The sequence below is a fragment of the Mustelus asterias genome, chromosome 15, assembly GCF_964213995.1.
Source record: "Mustelus asterias chromosome 15, sMusAst1.hap1.1, whole genome shotgun sequence".
In the NCBI taxonomy this organism is placed as follows: Eukaryota; Metazoa; Chordata; class Chondrichthyes; order Carcharhiniformes; family Triakidae; genus Mustelus; species Mustelus asterias.
The window spans coordinates 59,026,139-59,048,690 of record NC_135815.1 but is presented as its reverse complement, the minus strand read 5'-3'; the positions used below and the strand labels follow the sequence as shown (position 1 = coordinate 59,048,690).

The following is a 22,552-nucleotide window of genomic DNA, read 5'->3' as shown; positions in this document are numbered from 1 at the left end:
TGAAAACCTCAACTTTGCCTTCGTGTTCCCGATATAATCCTTCAATATGTTCAGTGCCTTCCCAAGTAAATCATCACCATTTTGATCCATCACAAGCCCTGGACTCCCACGAGTTGGCAGGGATGTTTGATCTCTTCAGGATGTTTTGAGGACATCCCCAAAGCTTTTCCACTATTCTCCTGGGAGTCTGAGTAGAACAGCTGCTTTAGGAGTCCGATGTCAGGCGTACAAGCGACACTCCTTGCCCAGTGGAGCTCATTTTGAATGATTAGCTGGGCATGTTGGCTTTGTCATAAACAACACCCTATTCTGCCAGTGACAAGCACAAGGCCACATGGGAACATCCACAGTCCAAACACAGGCATTTACTCATGTACATCATTGGTTGAACAAGGAACCACAGAAATATCCACATCACCTGCACCATGGCAGGTACCTACAACTGCTGGACCAATCAATACCTTATCTGATCTACCATCTCTATCAGCCGGGTCCCCAAACAGTGGAGGCAACAAGAAGTATTGCCTCAAATAAATGAACACCAAGAACCTCAAAGTTCCCACCAAGGCAGCCCTTTTCAGTCAGCGCCTTTCTGCCAACCTCAACCTCCAGCCATCAGGTGTGTTCCCATAGTGCCTGGTTGACCCAAGCCCACCATAATAACCACTTGCAAAGAGATCTTTCGGTCTCCAACTAAAAACATTGTGAATAATTTGCTGAAAATAACCAATAGATACAGGAATTTGTGGGTAGGTGCAAACCTTTTGCAGACTGGAAACTTCTTCACACCACAAGAGAAATACAACATTCCACAGATATCTGAAGGCAATGATACAATATAAAACCCACAAAGAACAAATGGTGGACAGAAAGGAAGAGGGAGACCCAATAACTCGCAGACACCAATGACATATGTGGTTTAATTTGAAGAATATCTTCAACTAAGACTCTGTCATCCTCAACTCCATTCTTCAACGTCCCACTTGTTTCAATCTTGGCATTAACCCAGTCTGGAGCTAAGCTGAAAAATCCATTCATCAGCTCAAAAGTAACAAGGCTGTTGGAGCAGATGGAATCTCTGCTCAAATTGTGAACCATTGCGGAGATGCACAACCTTATATCCCTCATCTGGGAGGACAAATAAAAGGTGGGGAGAATCTTAGGAATGCTGTGATGGAACTCTATTCAACAAAGGAGACAAGTCCAATCATTGAAATAACAGAGATGTCTCTCTGCTGTCTGCCATTGGAAATATCACTGCAAGCATCTTCCTCAGTTGCCTCCTCTCAGTAGCTGAAGAACTCCTTTCCAGAGTAGCAGTACAGTTTTCGCCTATCCAGAAACATGTTCTTGACTGCAGGGCCAATTCAAGAAAAATGCCAGGAATCTCACCAAGCAATGTAAATAATCTTCATATAACATAGAGATGAGAACTACTCACAGTATCCAAGTGTGGTCCAACCTAGATTCTGTTCAAGTTTTACATAACATCTCTTGCTCTTTAATTACTTCCCTCAAGGAATTAACCCCAGTGATTTGCAATTGTTTTATTAACTTTCATTGCTACTTCTAGTGCTTTGCATATCTATATCGTAGATCATTTTGCTCCTGCTTCAGCAGGACATTGATTGGTGAAATGGGGAAAGATTTAGAATTGAATGCTGGAGTGATTACGTAGGTCAGCAAGCAGTGTAGATGATGGCCAAAGTAACAATAGCATTAAACCCACTATTATGGTAACACTGAAATATCACAGTGCTTCAGTTTATACTTAATTCACTTACTGGACATTTTTAAATGTAGCGTTATTTCAGTAGTCCAATGATCACAGAGTCATTGTATCTTGCACTCTATTACATTATCTTTCCAATATGATTGCATCCATCAGAGTACCTTATTAAAATTGAGTCGCTGGTCCAGTGGATTGAGAGTATTCGCTGTTGCAGCTGCTGTCAGCTGAGCTGTCAGGGCCTGTAGTTGGACCACAAGCCCAGCATCAAGAGCCTGAAGCAGAGAAGGCTGAGGTTTTTGCTGCTGCATCTGAAGACTCTGAACCAACTGCTGGAGCTAGAGACAAAGCAGAAATGACAATGCAATTGCTTGCATATAGGATAGAATTCACACTACAAATAATTTATCTTCTGTAACATCTGCACATATGTATATGATAGTGGGAATAAAGTCAAATAAATTGAGGGCAAGTTTTTGCCATAAAATCCATCAAATGTGGGACATATTAAAATTTCAGTTTCATGGCATAGATTTAAACTAAATGAATAGGATAAGACAGTAGCGCCTATTTGAACTAATACGCTATTAAATAGATTAGTCAAACACAAGCAAGTGCTTTCCATACTGTGAATTCCTGTATCTTAGTTGGTTAATGTGTAGATATTCTTCCTAGAGCAAGAGCTGTATTATTGAAGGAAAAGTCACTAATTTTGCGCACTAACAACTCCTTATTAAGCAACATTGGAGAGATCTGGGAGCAGGACATCTGTATATGTCTCAAGTAAGGGACAATGTGTATGGAAAATAAATAATCAAGTCCTATTATGTTAACACACCACATTGCAGAAAGCTTTGAAAAACCATAATTTTGGACCCTTCATAATTTTTATTTGCAATGATTAGACTTTGCATTTTTACAATATACGGAGTATAAACACAATTTTCCAACTACACAATAATCACACCCAATGAGCCCTCAGCAAACAAAAAAATAGCAAATGTGGTAATAGTCACAATATTTTGTTTTTTCAGTGCATTGAAAGGGTGAAAATTTAAAAAAATTCCGAGACACGGTATTTTGAAGAAGAATATGCACACAATGTGTTGGCTTACACAGATAGTGCCAGATATCTGCATTTTCAGCTTTTGCTGCAGGAAGCAAAGTGGGGGACATGCCCCTGTCTACATCAATGGTGAAGAAGTGGAAATAGTCGAGAGCTTCAGGTTACTAGGTATCCAAATCACCAACAACCTGTCCTGGTCCTTCCACGCTGACGCTATAGTTAAGAAAGCCCACCAATGCCTCCTTTCTCAGGAGGCTAAGGAAATTCAGCACATTCACTATGACTCTCACCGATTTTTACAGATGCACTATAGAAAGCATCCTTTCTGGATGTATCACAGCTTGGTATGGCTCCTGTTCTGACCAAGACTGCAAGAAATTACAAAGGGCTGAGAACGATGCCCAGTCCATCACACAAACCAGCCTCCCATCCACTGACTCTGTCTACACTTCCCACTGCCTCGGAAAAGCAGCCAGCATAATCAAGAACCCACGCACCCCGGACATTCTCTCTTCCACCTTCTTCCATCGGGAAAAAGTAACAAAAGTCTGAGATCATGTACCAGCCGACTCCAGTACAGCTTCTCCTCTGCTGCTGTCAGGCTTCTGAATGGACCTACCATATATTAAGCTGATCTTTCTCTACACCCTAGCTATGACACTTACACTATATTCTGCACCCTCTCCTTTTCTTCTCCCCTATGTACTTTATGAACGGTGTGTTTTGTCTATGTAGCACGCAAGAAACAATACTTTTCACTGTATCCCAATATATGTGACAATAATAAATCAAATCAAAGATTTCTAATGCCTGCAGTAACCTGTTTTTCATTTTCAAACAGTTAATCAAGGTTAGATTCAAAAGTGTAATAATTTAAACATTTACTTTATTTGAATTTTAGCCATCTTAATAAAATACGCATTAAAATCTTCTCTCCAAGCAGTAACAGCATAAACTGTTTATCGAAATAGACTACAATTAATAACAGCAAATTCAGTATAATATGTTGCTTGGATCCTTCCGCCTGGCCAAATTTCCAAACATACCCAGTAGTTTCAGTATTGGGAGTATAAATAGGTGCAGTCGTAACACCTCCGTGACTTAGCCCCCACCCACCTAAATACCCACAGACATTTGTACTAGTACAAGCATTAGGGACATAGAAGTAAAGTGAATCACTGAAAGAAGCAGACTCCAAATATAAGTAAATGAAACATATCAAAAGATTTGCAATTCTTATCAACAATCATCAATTCAGGTAAATGCAAAATTGAAAAATACTATCATACCTGCTGACCCTGGGGACTCTGGAGGAGCTGTGCAACAGCAGCAATTGTGTCTGTATTTGACAGCTGAGAGATGGAGGCCCATGCATCAGGTAAATTTTGCATTACATTAGCTGGTGTTGCAGGCGTGGCTGGAGTCCCTGGAAAATAAAACATTTACAACTATATAAATTGTTATTGTAGATAGAATACTTACTATTTCTGATCAAATTTAAAAATCCTTATCTTTTCATGAATTGCAGAAACTGATTCCCTGCATTCAATGAACCATCTGCTAACTCAAAAATGTATAATCAGCATACTTTGGCAATATAGTTTTGCCTGAAATATACTGAAGGTGCCGTTTGAGTTCCAGAAGGCTAGAATTCTGATTTTGAAGTAGGGGATGGCATTTCTTAACTTAATTGATTTAGATTTTATGGAAGTAATATACCCTCAAACCGTTTCAAAGTAGGAGGCAAATTTGTGAAAAGGTAGAAACATTTGTATTGACAATTTCAAAACATCCTATTATACAGGCAAAGGACCTAATAAAGCATAGGATGACAGAGAAATCACACATTAACCAGGTTAGGTGCCAGTTAACACACACCTACCTTGTGTATTAGGCTACCAACAAAGGATAGCAATCCGTTTGGCCTCTCACGCTATCTTCTGTATCTTAGATTCGCTCATGAGATGTGGGCATTACTGGCTAGGCCAGCATTTATTACCCATCCCTAATTGCCCTCAAGGTGGTGGTGCTGTGCTGCATTCTTGAATTGCCACAATCCATGTTTTGTAGGAACATCCACAGTGCTGTGTATACATTGCTCAAGTCAAATTTTCCTTTCCTGACAATGGAACTATATCAATGATTATCTAATATTTTACCAAATTAAACTGGATAGGATTTTACAAGAACTCAAAATAGAAACTTTATGTGTGACTTAGAGTAAACCCAATCAAACTTTAAATATTGCTGACTTCTGCAGGCTTGATAAGCATACCGCTTAATGGTCACACTGATCATTAATCCAAACCGAATTTGGATACTTCATAAAACATTAATGCAAACGAGCAAGAAAGAAACTGTATTTCTTTTGCATCAAAGAATGTTTGCTGAATGCTAAAGTCAACATGCAAGGTGCCACCAACTACAATAAAGACTAGATCACCATCATTAGTAGTTGGTTGAGGCATAGATGTTGGACTCGGCACTGAGCAAATTTCCCTGCTATTCTTTAAATAATGCTATGGGACACTGTACTGTATATAATCCTCATAATATGAAAGTGCTGCATTCATTCTGATCAATATGTGCTGCACACTCTCCAAGGCCGATACATATTTGTTGGGTGTGGTGCCCAGAACGGAACACCGTATTCTAAATGAGGCGTAACCAAAACATTATGTAATTGTAACATAACTTCACTTCTTTGTATTTCAGTCCTGAGATAAAGGCCAACATTTCCTTAGCTTTTATAAAAAAATGTACCTGTTTACTAGCTTTTAGTGATTTCTGTACTGGATCTTATATTCCTTTCCAGCTATCTAACTTCCTGATAACTGCAATTATGCTACTTACCTCCACTTCATGCAGTACTGAATTCCACATTCTCATCATTCTATGACTAAAGTTTCTCCTGAATTTCATATTGGATTTGTGACTATCTTATAGTTATAGTCACTTATAGTTTTGGATTTCCTGTCATGTGGAAACATCTTTTCTATGTTTACTCTGGGGTTACACTGAGTAGGTATCTATTGCAAAGTAGCAGTTATTTCAAAACAACTGAGTAAGAATTGTGAATTTGATCTTGGACATTTAGTATGTTCAGATTTATAATTTCACAAGGGAACATCTCAGCATACTTTGCCAAGAATATCAATACAGCCAATTTTTCTTTTGAAAACTAAGGGTTCAGGCAAATTCACCATGTGTTGCAATATACAGACATTCAAATTAGAAAGATACTGGACGTGATCTTACCGCACTGGTCGATCAGCGTAGTGAGCTGGAAAGATAGCTTGAGGGGCCAAATGGATTGCTATCCTCCCAGCCCCTTTTGTGCCCTTTGAAATTGACTACATTAACATCCACTTACAAGGTTCAGCATGGCCGCTTCCCCGCTCACCAGTGAGAGGTCACGCTAGTGAGAATCACTACTGCTCTCTGCTCTGCAATGGTGGGAGCCAGGCTGGGGGCAGAGGGAAAACAAAGGCCACTGAAATGCATGGGTGGTTGGGGGAAGGCCGGGCAGTGCCATCTTGGGTTGGAGGAAGTCTTCCGGTTCGCAAGGAGATAGGGACATCCTGCGCAATGATGCCTGAACGCTGAGGCCAGCTTCACCAACGTACTTAAGCTTCCCCTGCCCCTTACTGGCACAAAGCTCTGAGATGTCAAAGAAATTGACAGAGCGTCAGAAGATTGCACTGCCAAGTTCACTGAAAAGACCGGCGTGGAGGACTCCCATTCGGACGCTGTTATGACACTCAAACATTTTGGGTCTTTGCTGACTAAGCCAATTTCAGACAGATAGTTGGTGATTAATATAGTTTGGTGTCAATATGCCTGAACTAAGGAAATTATTGAAAAACACCAAAAGGTTTCTCGTGTCTGGTGCCTATCAGTGGCACTGGATGAAATATACACAACTACGAATAGCCTTGAGACGAAACATCCCGAGGCCTTGTTCATCGTGGCCGGGGACTTCAATCAGGCCACGCTCAAGAGTGTACTGCCAAGTTACCATCAACACGTCTCCTGTTCCACCAGAGGCCCAAACATCCTAGACCACTGCTACACAAATATCAAACATGCCTACCGCACTATCGCCCGCTCACACTTTAGCAAATCAGACCATAAGGCTGTATTCCTGCTCCCGGCTTACAAGCAAAAACTGAAGTGGAACAATCCATCAAGGAAAGTCATGCAATGTTGGTCTGAGGAATCGGATAATCCCCTATGGGACTGCTTTGAGTCAGTGGACTTGTAGGTACACGAAAACTTTGCGACCAGCCTGAACGAGTACGCCACTACAGTAACTGACTTCATTAGTAAGTGTGTAGAAGATTGCGAGCCAAAGAAGCAAATCCACATATTCCCCAACCGGAAACCATGGATGAACAGGGAGGTCCACTGCTTGCTGAAGTGCAGGTCTGAGGCGTTCAAGTCAGGCGACCCTGACCTTTATAAGAAAGCCAAATACGGTCTAAGGAGATCCATCAAAGATGCCAAAAGACAGTACCGGACCAAGCTAGAGTTCCAGGCTAGCCACACAGACCCCCGCCGACTATGGCAAGGTCTGCAAGACATAACTTGACTCTATGACTCTATTCTATGACTCTATGACTTCATTCTTCTATAACAGGCTACAAGATGGAGGCATGTAAAATCGCTGGCTCCAATGCACCCCTCCCTGATGAGCTCAATGCATTCTATGCCCGTTTTGAGCAAGAGGTCAGCGAGAGCATGCCCTCCACCCTGGATGAACCAGTATCTGGGGTCACCATTGCAGATGTCAGAGCAGCTTTCTTGAAGGTCAACCCATGGAAAGCGACGACCCAGATAGGATACCAGGGTGAGCACTCAGGTCCTGCGTGGATTAGCTGGCGGGGGTAATCGCAGAAATCTTCAACCTCTCTTTACAACAATCTGAGGTCCCTATCTGCTTTAAGACAACCACCTTCATCCTGGTACCTAAGAAAAACTAAAGCAGCGTGCCTCAATGACTATCGTCCGGTGGCTCTGACATCCATCATCATGAAGTGCTTCGAAAGGCATGAATCAATTCCAGCCTCCTGGACTACCTGGATCCAATACAGTTTGCCTACCGCCACAACAGGTCCACAGCAGACGCCATCTCCCTGGCCCTGCACTTAACCCTGGAACACCTAGATAACAAAGACACCTATGTCAGACTCCTATTTATTGACTACAGCTCAGCCTTCAACAGCATTATTCCCACGAAATACATTTCCAAACTCCATGGCCTGAGCCTCGGCTCCTCCCTTTGCGACTGGAACCGGAACTTCCTAACTCTCAGACCACAATCAGTAAGGATAGGCAACAACACCTCCTCCACAATCATCCTCAACACCAGTGCCCCACAAGGCTGTGTTCTCAGCCCCCTACTATACTCCTTATACACCTATGACTGTGTGGCCAAATTCCCCTCCAATTCGATTTTCAAGTTTGATGATGACACCACCGTAGTGGGACAGATCTCAAACAATGACGAGACAGAGTACAGGAATGAGATAGAGAATCTGGTGAACTGGTGCAGCAACAATAATCTCTCCCTCAATGTCAACAAAATGAAGGAGATTGTCATCTTCAGGAAACAGAGGAGAACATGCCCCTGTCTGCATCAACGGGGATGAAGTAGAAAGAGTTGAGAGCTTCAAGTTTTTAGATGTCCAGATCACCAACAACCTGTCCTGATCCCCCCATGCCAACACTATAGTTAAGAAAGCCCACCAACGCCTCTACCTTCTCAGAAGACTAAGGAAATTTGGCATGTCAGCTACGACTCTCACCAACCTTTACAGATGCACCACAGAAAGCATTCTTTCTGGTTCTATCACGGCCTGTGTGGCTCCTGCTCTGCCCAAGATCACAAGAAATGACAAAAAGTCATGAATGTAGCCCAATCCATCACAGAAACCAACTTCCCATCCATTGACTCTGTCTACACTTCCCACTGCCTCGGCAAAGCAGCCATCATAATTGAGGACCCCATGCACCCGGACATTCTCTCTTCCACCTTCTTCCGCCGGGAAAAAGATACAAAAGTCTAATGTCACGTACCAACCGACTCAAGAACAGCTTCTTCCCTGCTGCCATCAGGCTTTTGAATGGACCTACCTTGCATTAAGTTGATCTTTCTCTACACCCTAGCTATGACTGTAATACTACATTCTGCACTCTCTCATTTCCTTCTCTATGAACGGTATGCTTTGTATGAAATCAACGTATGCCCTTGCATTAATTTGGAATATATAGGAATAACCTTCTTTGTTTAAAACTAACAAAAGCTGCTGCTGAATTACTTATTTGGGATACACACTCCAAGAGTAAGAAGACATATCTCTTTTCATATAAACAAAACTGATTATGGGCAGTAAGAGAGCAAATAAATTGTCCAAGACAGGACAAATTCAATCGTCTCCTAGCCTTGTCTTCCATGCTTTCTTTCTCCCTCTTATCTGCACATGTCTTACACATGCATGCAAAGTCATTTGTGTCTCACTCTGGCTTTAGTGATTTCCTATCAACATGTCTGACCTGCCCCCTTTTTCATAGAATAGAATCATACAGTGCAGAAGGAGGCCATTTGCCCCATCAAGTCTGCACCGTCAACAATCCCACCCAGGTCCCATCCCTGCAACCCCACGTATTTACCCTGCTAATCCCCCTAACCCACACATCTTGGGACACTAAGGGGCAATTTAGCATGGTCGATCTGCCTAACGTGCACATCTTGGGAGAAAACCGGAGCATCCAGAGGAAACCCACGGAGACACAGGGAGAACGTGCAAACTCCACAGAGAGTCACCCGAGGCCGGAATTGAACCCGGGTCCCTGGCACTGTGAGACAGCAGTGCTAACTGCTGTGCCACCATTGTTTCCATTGTAAAAATATCTATTTATTCTTTTTGTACTTTTTACATTACTTTAAGGTGGCCAACTATCCCAGATGTCCTGTGACTGTCCAGTGTTTGAGATGCTTGTCCTGTATTCTCGATCACCAAATTTTGCGCATGTGCAATACGTACCTCAGCATGTACACTGAGCTTTCCTCTCGGCAACTTGCTACCAGTCACCAGCACCCCCCGGAGACAAGGCAGCCCCATCTCCACTCAGATGCCAAAGAATCCCTTAATTCATTCTCCGAGAGCTGTGGTCAACCAATTTGTACTTGTTCAAGTAAATTCACATTTAGTGGGTTGAAGACGATAAATGTGCAAACCATCAGAATCCACTGAATCAGCCATATTTGGGAAAAATTGGGGGTTTTGCTTAGAGGACGCAAGGAAAAGCAATACACAGTGCACTAACATTGATTTACCACGCATAATTCTATACTTGATATAATTGGAAACATGCATAGTAAAGTATATTGTAGGACTGAAAATGAAAATAGGGAGGATAAGAAGAAAATAAAAGAATGCACGAGAATAGATTAGTTGGTAAGATAAGATTTTTAAAAAGTGCTTTATAAATATACAAATAATAAATGGGTAGTAAAAGGATGGGCCAGATTAAATGTTGCATGTATTGACCATAAAAAGCCATTTGACAAAGTACCACATAAAACAGACTTGTTAGCCCATGAGACAAAATAGGTTTAGCAGCACAAATACAAAATTATCTGAGACACAGAAAGCAGAGTAGTAGTATATTATCCCGCAAGTCTAGTTCAAATAATCACCTTTTCAGTTCAAGCTGATTTTCTCAAATATGTTATTAATGAGAGAAATTCTACATGTATACTTAGAGTTATTAATGATATTAATCATAGAATCCCTACAGTGCAGGAGGAGGCCATTTGGCCCATTGAGCCTGCACCAGCAACAATCCCGCCCAGGTCCTATCCCCATACCCCACGTATTGTTACCCTGACACTAAGGGGCAATTTAGCATGGTCAATCAACCTAACTTGCACATCTTTGGAAACCCATGCAGGCGTGGGGAAAACGTGCAAACTCCACACAGTCACCCCAGGCTGGAATTGAACCCAGGTCCCTGGCGCTGTGAGGCAGCAGTGCTAACCTGTAACACAGACAAGAGCAAAAAAAACCCTCACTTATTTACATACATCATGGAAAGTGAAAAACATAGCGCCTTCTCAGGATACAACAAAGCGCTTTATAGAAAATTAATGTCTTTAGCTTTATAGATAAATACAGTTTTTTAATTCATTGAACTACTATATAAAGAGAGCCTTTGAAAACCAGTGCCACATTTAAAAAGTGTTAAGATCTTTTGTCTGACTAAAAAACAACTGAATTTTGAAAGATTCACTCTTTGGTCTCAAACCCAGAACATTATTACACACATTAGTCACCATATAACAGAAATTAGTTCTAAACTGTTATTTTTAAATTGTGCTTAAGGTGAGAATTATACTTGGTACTAGGGCATAGAATATTTCCATTACTTGCAGCACCAAGTATCAGCTAAGGGAACAAATGCAAAATAAAGATCCTTCCACTGTGCACCAAATGCCATATCTTCCATTTCAGAAGAGAAATATGCATTTCAGAAGCGAAATATGCATTTCAGCACTGTGACGAATGGCAGATGGAGTTTAATTTAGATAAATGCGAGGTGATACATTTTGGTCCATCGAACCAGGGCAAGACTTACTCAGTTAATGGTGGGGCATTGGGGAGAGTTACAGAACAAAGAGGTCTAGGGTACATGTTCATAGCTCCTTGAAAGTGGAGTCACAGGTGAACAGTGGTGAAGAAGGCATTCAGTATGCTTGGTTTCATTGGTCAGGACATTGATTACAGGGGTTGGGACGTCTTGTTGAAGTTGTACAATACATTGGTACGGCCACACTTGGAATATTGTGTAGAGTTCTGGTCACCCTATTATAGAAAGGATACTATTAAACTAGAAAGAGTGCAAAAAAGATTTACTAGGATGCTACCGGGACTTGATGGATTGAGTTATAAGAAGAGGCTGGATAGACCTGGACTTTTTTTCCTCTAGAGCGCAAAAGACTTAGGGGTGATCTTATAGAGGTCTAGAAAATAGTGAGGGGCACGGATCAGCTAGATAGTCAATATCTTTTCCCAAAGATAGGGGAGTCTAAAACTAGAGGGCATAGGTTTATAGTGAGAGGGGGGAGATACAAAAGGGTCTAGAGGGACAATTTTTTCACACAGAGGGTGGTGAGTGTCTGGAACAAGCTGCCAGAGGTGGGTACATGTTTGTCTTTTAAGAAGCATTTAGACAGTTACATGGGTAAAATGGATATAGAGGGAATATGGGCCAAATGCGGGCAATTGGGACTAGCTTCGGGGTTTAAAAAAAAAAGTGCGGCATGGACAAGTTGGGCCGAAGGGCCTGTTTCCATGCTGTAAACCTCTATGACTCTATAACATTTACTCTACAGGCATTACAATCAGGTCAGGAGGAGTAAAATGGCTTCTAGCTTTTCCCACTCTATTTGACTGCAATAGATTTTTTTTAAAAAGGGATATGCTTGCCAATTAAGTCAGTGTTTAATTGTGTACGGTGATCATAAGAGAGAGAGATACAGGTTTCTTTCAATTATGTCAAAAATTAGTACAGGGAATTGTGAGCACTAGTCCACATTCAAGGTGTCATGTTAAGGAAGGGAGTATACCTATTGCTTGCCTATAATCAGCAATTCTACATTAAAGTTTTAAAAAAAAGAAAATAGTATTATGTTGTATTTAATCCTGTCTTCACCAATTTACAGAATGAGGGGACAGAATAAGCAGAACTTTTAGGAGTCTAAAAAGAGTTTAAAAACTATTGGTCTTGTAGACTGATGGTTTCAGGTTGAGCTTGATGATCTCTCCAGTTTTGTCATTGAAACAATTTAAATATGTTGACGGATAACTTATAACCGTTCCTTATGGAGTCAACAGCTGCTGGGTTGGTTCTTAAAGTACTGCCTGCAGCATGTGGAAGACTGAATAGCAAGAAGTGTAAAAACATGGAGTCTGGGTGGAAAGCACAAAAGCAAGTGAGGTCTACTCAGGGGACCTGCTTCTTCAGCATTTCTATTGCTTCTGTTCTGCGTCCTAGTGAAAAGCAGTTTCTTAAACACAAAAAGTGGTCAGTTGGCTTGCCACATGTTCCTCTCTCACAAACTGATCAGTTATCGAAATGGCCATGGTTACTGGATTCCAGGTCAATGGTTTACACGATTAGGTTGTAGCTGGATAAATTCCTTTCTCAGCCAGAGCTCACTGTCTGAGGTGATTACATCTAATGTTTGGTCCCCACCAAGTTGAGTACTCAGGTGATTATCTGGATGCTTTGTGAATGGGTTAGGGTAATAGTAGGCAAACTGCCCAGGGGCCACATGCATTCCTTCAGGGTTGTGCGCGCAACCCACAAGACATTTTGTTGACCGTTGCCCATGCAGAGGGCTACCACATTCCACTGATTTCTATCCGCATATGTTTATTCCTACTGATATAACTGAAGTGATATGCATGTGAAGCAAGGACAAGTGAAATGATGATTGCACACAACATTGATGGTGAGAACTGCGTGCTCCCTGTACGTCCAAAACATAAATATTTATTTTGTTTTTACCATTTGAAGTTGATGATAGTTCTACTAATATATAAATGATTAAGCATTTTTAAAAGTTATGAAATTTTTGCCGTGTACTAAATGTATTTAATCTTATTCATGGGTTATGGTTGATAAACAAACCCAATTTCAATCTTGTGATATGGCCCATTCACTTCCTGGGTTGCCTATCAAAGGTTAGGAGATGCCCCATTCACACTCCAAGGCAATTTTCTAGGCAGTTTGATTCCATTTTAATACTTTCAAATTTGTGAGGTACAGCTACGCAAACGTTCAGCCCTATTGGAAACTGCCATTTCCAAGTTATTGGAATGCTTTTTCAGTTTTTGAAAACTCAGTGGTTTCCAGCAAGTACAGAAAGTAATTTTTGCCACAAAGCATGGCTTTATAACAACAGGTCGTTTTTTTAAAATGTCAAAATTTATATATAATTCTTTAACTCGAGAATGAAGCAGATCGTGACCAAAGAACTTTGTATCCAACAAGTCAATAAAAAGATATCCAAAAACACTTCACAACCAACTTATTACTTTTGAAATATAGTCACTACTGTTTTGCACACAAATGAGGGAACCAATTTGCATGCAACAACACCCCATAAACAGCAATGAAACAAATGATCTGTTAACTTGTTTTTGGTGACGTTGGCCGATGGATAAATGTTGGTCACAGCACTAGAAGACCTCTCCTGTTCTTTGTTCAGTAAGCGGAGTAGAGCCATGTGATCTTTCACTTCCACCAAAACAGGCAATCCAGGTCTCTGCTTAATTTCTCATCCAAAAGAGTTTAGCAAAATCATCAATGAAGAACGGTGGAAGGAGTTAAACAAAATATTCTTTAGTAGAATAAGATGCAATAACAATAGAAAATAAAAGCTTAAAGAGAAATGGATAAATTATTTTGAAGGAAAAATGGGAAATTGACAGGGGGAAAAGATTACTCTTTTAGAGAACAGGCACAGAAACAAAGCCCCAGTTACCTACTTCAATGCTGTAAAATTCAGTGCCCCGGTCTCAGCTCAAGTTCTGCTGAAACCTTCAGCCACGCCTTTGTCATCTATCAACTCAACTATTCCAACATACTCCATGGATGTCTCCTATCTTATATCCTCCATAAACCTGTGGTCATCCAACACTCTGCTGCCAATGTCTTAACTTGCACCGACTCCAACTCTCCTGCCATCCCTTTTTTGGATGATCTACGGTGGTCCCCTGTCAAGTTAATGTCTTGATTTTAAAATTCTCATCTCAGTTTTCAAATGCCTTGCTCCTCGGTATTTCTTTAATCTCCTCCCATTCTAAGAAATCTGTGCACCTTTAATTCTGGCCTCTTGTGCATTCCCAGTTATAATTGCCCCCACCAGCAGGTTTAAACGGAAGGGCAGTTCATGTAAAATCCAGTGGGTGTTGCCTACTCACCAGTCCCCAACCATAGTTTTACCAGCAGAGAGAGGGGCATGTCAGGTGGGCAGATTGAGATCCTTAAATGATTAATAATTGGTGGCCACTGAAGTGATTCATATCACCGCTGCTAAGTTGCATGCCAAATATCCCATCCAGCAGCTCTCCCTGCAAGAGTTGGAGGCAGCTCGAGTGGGGGTGCTAGCAGCTCTCTGCACATGACTTCCTGTTGCTGAGGATTGCAAGTTCCTCTTCAAATCACTTAATGAATGGCAAATTGGTTGTTTAATGCCTGCAAGACAGACATTCACAATGGGGGAGGCTCTCCCACATATGTTTTAGCTGGGGGCTGCAGAGCCCTCAGTGCTGCATTGAATCCAGCCCAATGCTACCTGTTCACTCAGCACTGGCCCCAAGGCTACTTTGTAATGTTTTAAATACATATCAACATGTTTAATTATGTGTCTTTTACATATACAACTTCTGAGGTGCTTTACAAAGGTGAAGCAGATGGCAAGCAGTGGATAAAAATACAGAAGGATGACCAAAAGCATAGTAAAAATATAAAATTCTGTGAATAATCACGAGAAAAGTTGTTTTATGTCTGCAATACTGCAATGATCATAGCTATACGCCACTAGCGCTAATAGTTTAGGTGGTGAAATTAAGTTATTTTTGTTATAGGTATGTCATGAGAGTATACACTCAGACTTTCATCCTGCTCAACTTAAAGGAACACAGGAATTGCTGGACAATGTAAGGTCTAACGTTAACCTTAGTCCGATGCCATTCTGGTAGCCAAATACTACAACAATGATGCTGCTGAGGACTAATCATGGCAAATGATCTCTGTTAATTAGTGTACACAAAGGCTCCAGATGTAGCAAGAGGAACATACACCAATTGTGAAAAGCTTTGAGAATTATAGGCTCAAAAGTCACCTGTTTTTTTCAAACATTCTAAGCTCATCATTGGTCATGTCTCAGGTTACTAATAAACTGCATTCTAAAATGTTATTTTCCAAAATAACTATCTAATTTTGATATGAATGAAGCAACACTTGCTGCTTTGACTATCTTTCTAGTGCCTGTTCCACAGATTTGCCATTTGGGAATTCAGCAAATGGGAAAACAAGTGAACTGTTTACCAACATCTGAGCATTAATTTACAGGAAAGGATTCCCTGGTTGATCTAGCCTATTCCACTCAATGGTGATACCATCATGAGATGCACACTCTCCACCCCAGCTAAAACCACGTGATATGCAGGGAAAGGCTAATTCAAAAATCAGGACAATTGAGGGGTGAAAAGTCTGGGACATTTCTCTCTTTGCCCCCGCTCCCCCACCATCCCATAACTTGAAACTAGTCCAGGAAATTACTCTAGCCCCATTGATTCTATGATGTAACTATATTTTGAAGGGATCTCTACCCCAATCAGAAACAGTTCCAGCTTGCACTTGAAGGAATTAAGCAAATAGTTGCCCAGCACACAAGCCAGTAGCTAGCTCTACGGGCCATGATTTTCTGGTAAAAGGATTACTTCCTGAAATAGATCTGGCCTTAGATAAGTTAAAATTGTGACTCCTGGTCCCTATGCTAAGTATTTGGAACAAAGTATCAACATAAACACAACCTACTCCGTCATTATCTTATACACCTCAAGCATATTGCCCCCAAGTACATACTTCATGAAGTGTAGAGTCATAGGAATGGGAGAAAGATATTTATTCTCTTGAGCTTATTCTGCTAATTGATTAGATCATGGCTAATCTGTGTTCTAACACCATATACCTGCCTTGGCTCCATATCCTTAATGTCATTAGTTAGCATGATATCTATCGTACTCAGATTTAAAATTACTAATTAAACTACCATCTATTACTTTTTGTGGGATAAAGTTCTATTACCACTTCAGAGATCAGAGTAGTCGAAAACAAAATGGCCTAAAAATTAAAGGCTGAAGACAAAGGTCTGAAAATGGTTTGAGATGTGGATTCAAGCAATTGTAGCATATTTTATGACCTGTAATGAATGCAAATGCTTCTGGTTGGCTTCAAAGAAGTGGAATTAATAGACATTCGTCTTCTCTTTGATAACCTTCTATTACCGCCAAGACTGTGGACCAACATATTTGTATCACAACATTTCGGTGACCTCAGCATTCCAGAATTTAATGCAGTTAGTATTATGTAATATAAGATGAAGTTCATACTAACAACAGAACACAACCCAGAACAGAACAGAACATTACGTACATGCAAAGCAATGCATTATAGCAGTGCTTTGTAAATTATTTTCATAATGTGACCCCATTTTAACTCACCACCATCTTCTTCAGGGCAATTAAGAATGGGCAACAAATGCTGGCCATGCCATTGATGGCAATGAATGCATAGTAAAACTTTTGAAAATGTGACCCTCATCGCCAGCAAAAACAAATCAGCAATAAAGCAGCATAGTAATGTTAACTAAATTAATAAAGTCTGCATATTACAAATGATGTGGAGATGCCAGCGTTGGACTGAGGTAAACACAGTAAGAGTTTTAACAACACCAGGTTAAAGTCCAACAGGTTTATTTGGTAGCAAATGCCATTAGCTTTCAGAGCACTGCTCCTTCGTCAGATGGAGTGGAAATCTGCTCTCAAACAGGACACAGAGACACAAAATCAAGTTACAGAATACTAATTAGAATGCGAATCTCTACAGCCAACCAGGTCTTAAAGATACAGACAATGTGAGTGGAGGGAGCATTAAGCACAGGTTAAAGAGCACAGGTATTGTCTCCAGGCAGGACAGCCAGTGAGATTCTGCAAGTCCAGGAGGCAAGCTGTGGGGGTTACTGATAGGATGACATAAAGCCAACATCCCGGTTTAGGCTGTCCTCATGTATGCGGAACTTGGCTATCAGTTTCTGCTCAGCAACTCTGCGCTGTCGTGTCATGAAGTCCGCCTTGGAGAACACTTACCCGAAGATCAGAGGCTGAATGCCCGTGACCGCTGAAGTGTTCCCCCACAGGAAGAGAACAGTCTTGCCTGGTGATTGTCGAGCGGTGTTCATTCATCCGTTGTCGTAGCGTCTGCATGGTTTCCCCAATGTACCATGCCTCGGGACATCCTTTCCTACAGCGTATCAGGTAGATAACGTTGGACGAGTTGCAAGAGTAGGTACCGTGTACCTGGTAGATGGTATTCTCACGTGAGATGATGGCATCCGTGTCGATGATCCGGCATGTCTTGCAGAGGTTGCTGTGGCAGGGTTGTGTGGTGTAGTGGTCACTGTTCTCCTGAAGGCTGGGTGGTTTGCTGCGGACAATGGTCTGTTTGAGGTTGTGCGGTTGTCCCGAGGCATGGTACATTGGGGAAACCATGCAGACGCTACGACAATGGACGAATGAACACCGCTCGACAATCACCAGGCAAGACTGTTCTCTTCCTGTGGGGGAGGACTTCAGCGGTCACGGGCTTTCAGCCTCTGATCTTCGGGCAAGCGTTCTCCAAGGCGGCTTTCACGACACACAACAGCGCAGAGTCGCTGAGCAGAAACTGATAGCCAAGTTCCGCACACATGAGGACGGCCTAAACCGGGATGTTGGCTTTATGTCACACTATCAGTAACCCCCACAGCTTGCCTCCTGGACTTGCAGAATCTCACTGGCTGTCCTGTCTGGAGACAATACCTGTGCTCTTTAACCTGTGCTTAATGCTCCCTCCACTCACATTGTCTGTATCTTTAAGACCTGGTTGGCTGTAGAGATTCGCATTCTAATCAGTATTCTGTAACTTGATTTTGTGTCTCTGTGTCCTGTTTGAGAGCAGATTTCCACTCCATCTGACGAAGGAGCAGCGCTCCGAAAGCTAATGCCATTTGCTACCAAATAAACCTGTTGGACTTTAACCTGGTGTTGTTAAAACTCTTACTGTATTACAAATGACCACAGATTTTCATACATGATATATTAAGTTTAATTTTATTTATTAGTGTCACAAGGAGGCTTACATTAACACAGCAATTAAGTTACCGTGAAAATCCCCTAGTCGCCACACTCTGGTGCTTTCAGGTACTCTGAGGGAGAATTTAGCATGGCCAATGCACCAGACCTGTGGCACCATACCTGGTTCTGCTGTAGAGCAAGCAAGCAGTAGTAATAGGGGACTTGGCAGTTAGACAGGCGTTAGACCAGCACGTCTTTCGGACTGTGGGAGGAAATCGGAGCATCCAGAGGAAACTGACGCAGACATGGGGAGAACGTGCAGACTCCACACAGAAAGTAACCTAAGCCGAGAATCAAACCTGGGTCCCTGGCGCCGTGAGGCAGCAGTGCTAACTACTGTGCCAACTATTATTTTGTAAAAACTTTACATAATTATGTAGCTTCGGCCATATTCCTTGATGACAGAATACTCAATGAAGCCTCTCTCTCTGCTCCATCCATCATACACACATGATAATCAGCTCCTCGTCCTTTCCCACTCCCCTTAAACAGACACACATCACTCTTCCCAAAACTTCACCCCCTTCCCAATCACTCAATGGTTTCTCAACCCAATTTCCAGCCCCCCGCTCCTCCCAAATGCCCCTCTTCCCAATCCCCTCCCCCAACGCACTCATCAGCTTGGCCCTTCCAATGACCATACAGGAACACTGAGCCACTCTGGAGCCCCACAGCCCATTTATGGCCAGACCACCGTGATTGAAAACCAGCACCGAGTCACCATAATCAGCTGACACTCAAGTCCCCTTATGCCTCTAGGGTAGTATGTTGTACAGCTTTATCTTACTTTGCAAGAACTCAGTCGCACTTGATTCAAAGAAGAATTCATATTACAAACAAAAAAAATCTGACTTAGCAGCAAGGAAAAGTTGTCAACTTATTTTTAGAATACTAATTAATTTAAACAGGGCTGTGTTGAGAATTTTTTGTCTTTGTAATGGTTAAGTGTGGAAACATTATGCATCTTAAAACTAATTATAATAGGACATCTCATTAAATAAAAAAAAACTATCTTAGAATCCCTACAGTGCAGAAAGAGGCCAATCGGCCCATCGAGTCTGCACCAACAACAATCCCACTCCAGGCCCTATCCCCATAACCCCACATAATTACCCCGCTAATCCCTCTAACCTATAAATCCTGGGACAGTAAGGGGCAATTTAGCATGGCAAATCCACCTAACCCACACATCTTTGGAGTGTGGGAGAAAACTGGAGCACCCGGAGGAAACCCACGCAGACATGGGGAGAATGTGCAGACTCCACAGAGACAGTGATCCAAACTGGGAATCGAACCCGGGTTCCATGATAATGGCGGAGCAGGCTCGAATCTAGTTGCTACGTTTAATAACAACATCAGCCTGCTTGATTGCCTCAGGCGAGCAACAGATATCTTTTTAGCCTTCGAGTCAATCATCCCAATGTATTTCAGAGCTGCATTATCAAACATTATCTGACAATCATCCGTTTGGAGACATAATAGACCAGCAGATTAGAGGCTTGGTCAAAGACACAAGTTTATAAAACCTGTGCCTTGAAGGATACGGGGATTTTGGGGGGGGGGCGGCGACGCACAGAGAGTTGAGGGAGGGAATGTTCCAGAGCCTGAGGCAGGTGAAGGCACACCCGCCAATGGCGGAACAGAGAAGGTGAGGGATCTGGAGGAGGCCCGATATTAAGCCAGTGCATAGATTTCATAAGAATTAGGAGCAGGAGTAGGCCATCTGGCCCCTCGAGCCTACTCGCCATTCAATAAGATCATGGCTGATCTCTTTGTGGACTCAACTCCACTTACCCACCCGCTCACCATAACTCTTAATTCCCTTACTGTTCAAAAATCTATCTATCTTTGCCTTAAAAATATTCCAACACCAGGTTAAAGTCCAACAGGTTTAGTTGGAATCACGAGCTTTCGGAGCACTGCTCCTTCATCAGGTGAGTCATGCCGGCATCTCCACATTTTAAAAACTGTTAGCTTTTTTAATGCAGCAAATAATTCTGTAATTCATTTTGCTGGAGGTCTGAAGCCATCAACCTTCACATGTCCCCTCCCAATGCGCAAGTTTAAATATCTCACTTATGACTTAATAAATTATTAAATAATGCACAGCACCTCACCAGCTTTGGGCATTTCCAATTTTGACATCATCATGTTCATCCCCTGCAGCTAGCTTGCAAATTTTCCAGATAAAATAAATGACCTCTGCATTAGGCTTGGGCCGTGCTGCTCCCTCATCACACCACTCCCCACCTCAGGCCCGTTGAATCCTGCAGAGACGGAATTCTGCTGTTCCCTCACCCCAACCGCCTATGAAACCTACAGTCCATCAAGCAGCCAGCAGTAGAGCATTTCTTGCCGATGGGATAAGTGACGGCAACCAAAAACAGTCTGCACAAAGTTTACTGACATCGGCTGGGGTTCATTTCTGGACGCAAACTGCAACAGGGCTCCCCAGACAAGAGTTCACGGATTGTGTCCAAGAGACAACCTGGTTGAAACCTGGTTGAAAACACGAGATTGAGGTCGAGCTCACCAACAATTATGGAAAGACAGAGATTGGGAAATCATTTCCAAGGTAAAATTCCATACTTGAAAAGTCGGAGTTCTGCAAATTGGTGCAAATTTCTCATTCCTGTCCTTTGCATGAAGACATTTCATAACTTCTCTCCTGAATGCCCTGGCTCTGATTTTATGGTTATGTGATGTTGTCCTAGACTCCAGATTCAGCAGAAAAAGTTTCTATTTACCTGATCAATTCCTTTCAAAATTCTAAAAAACCTAAATCAATTACCCCTCAAGCCTTCTATATTCCAGGCATACAAGGTGAGTTTATGTAATATCTTTAATCATCTAACTCTTGGAGTTTGATAACACTTGGTGAATCTGTGTAGCACTTCTTCCCAGGCCAAGGTACCTTCCTAAAATGTAGTGCGCAGAACTAAATTCAGTACTCCAATTATAGTCTAAAAAAGGCTGTGTAACGCTGCAGCAAAACCTCCTCCTGGTTTGTACGCTAGGCATTTAGTTACAAAAGCTAACATTCCAACTGCCTTCATAATTATTTTTGTACTTGACAACAACATTTTATTGACCTGTGTACATGGAACCCTACATCTATTTTGACGTCTACTATTCCTCATTTACATTTGCTAGAAAGTGACATATATTGGTATGCAGGTACCCAGTCTCTGCAAACAAAAGGAACATCTTCAAGCTTTGCACTGAATTATCCAGCAAATTGGAGAGCCTGTGGTTCCCTGTTGCTTTCTCCATGGCAGCGCCTTGGCCAATCATAGTTGACTTGCCAACCAATCAGCACCCTTTTGTCCAATAGCATTAATTATCATTGTTCTGATGAGTGCAAGACAAAAAGCTTTGGCTACATGTTTCTCTTTTCAACAATATTCCAAGTTCTGTACTACCAGGCAATTAACTACTCTTAAATAAACAGAGCCAGAGGTCATAGTTTTAATTTCTGCTTGGTGAGTAAATTACCAACCAGGAAATGCTTGTAAAATCTGGCTGCGGGTCAATGCAGCCATGATCAAATAACTGGTATTCTAATCATGATCTAAACACATCTTTGAGGGGAGTAAGGAGTATGATGATGCATAGAGATGCATATTCTGGAGTGAGATGGAGTCAGAGTGTATAGTTGGGAATTCGATGCAAGGGGGTTAGAGGTGCACCTTTTTCTACTTTTTGCTCAGCCTCCAGCAGTTTGTGAATTTTCTTCCTTTAACTCCTAGCTAGGAGAGTGCAACTTTCTATTACTTTAGCTCTTGT

At 41.9% G+C, this 22,552-nt stretch overlaps 1 protein-coding gene across 5 annotated transcripts in view; it reads right to left on the bottom strand.

Annotated features, from left to right (window-relative positions):
* scaf8 (SR-related CTD-associated factor 8) overlaps positions 1-22,552 on the bottom strand; it is a 179,715-nt gene that overhangs the window by 49,592 nt on the left and 107,571 nt on the right. For all 5 annotated transcript variants that reach the window (XM_078229954.1, XM_078229955.1, XM_078229956.1 and 2 more), the window contains 2 exons: positions 4,085-4,221; positions 1,894-2,067 (listed from right to left, as the gene is read on the bottom strand). In XM_078229954.1, coding sequence (XP_078086080.1) covers positions 1,894-2,067; positions 4,085-4,221 — 311 coding nt within the window. The remainder of the gene's footprint in view (positions 1-1,893; positions 2,068-4,084; positions 4,222-22,552) is intronic.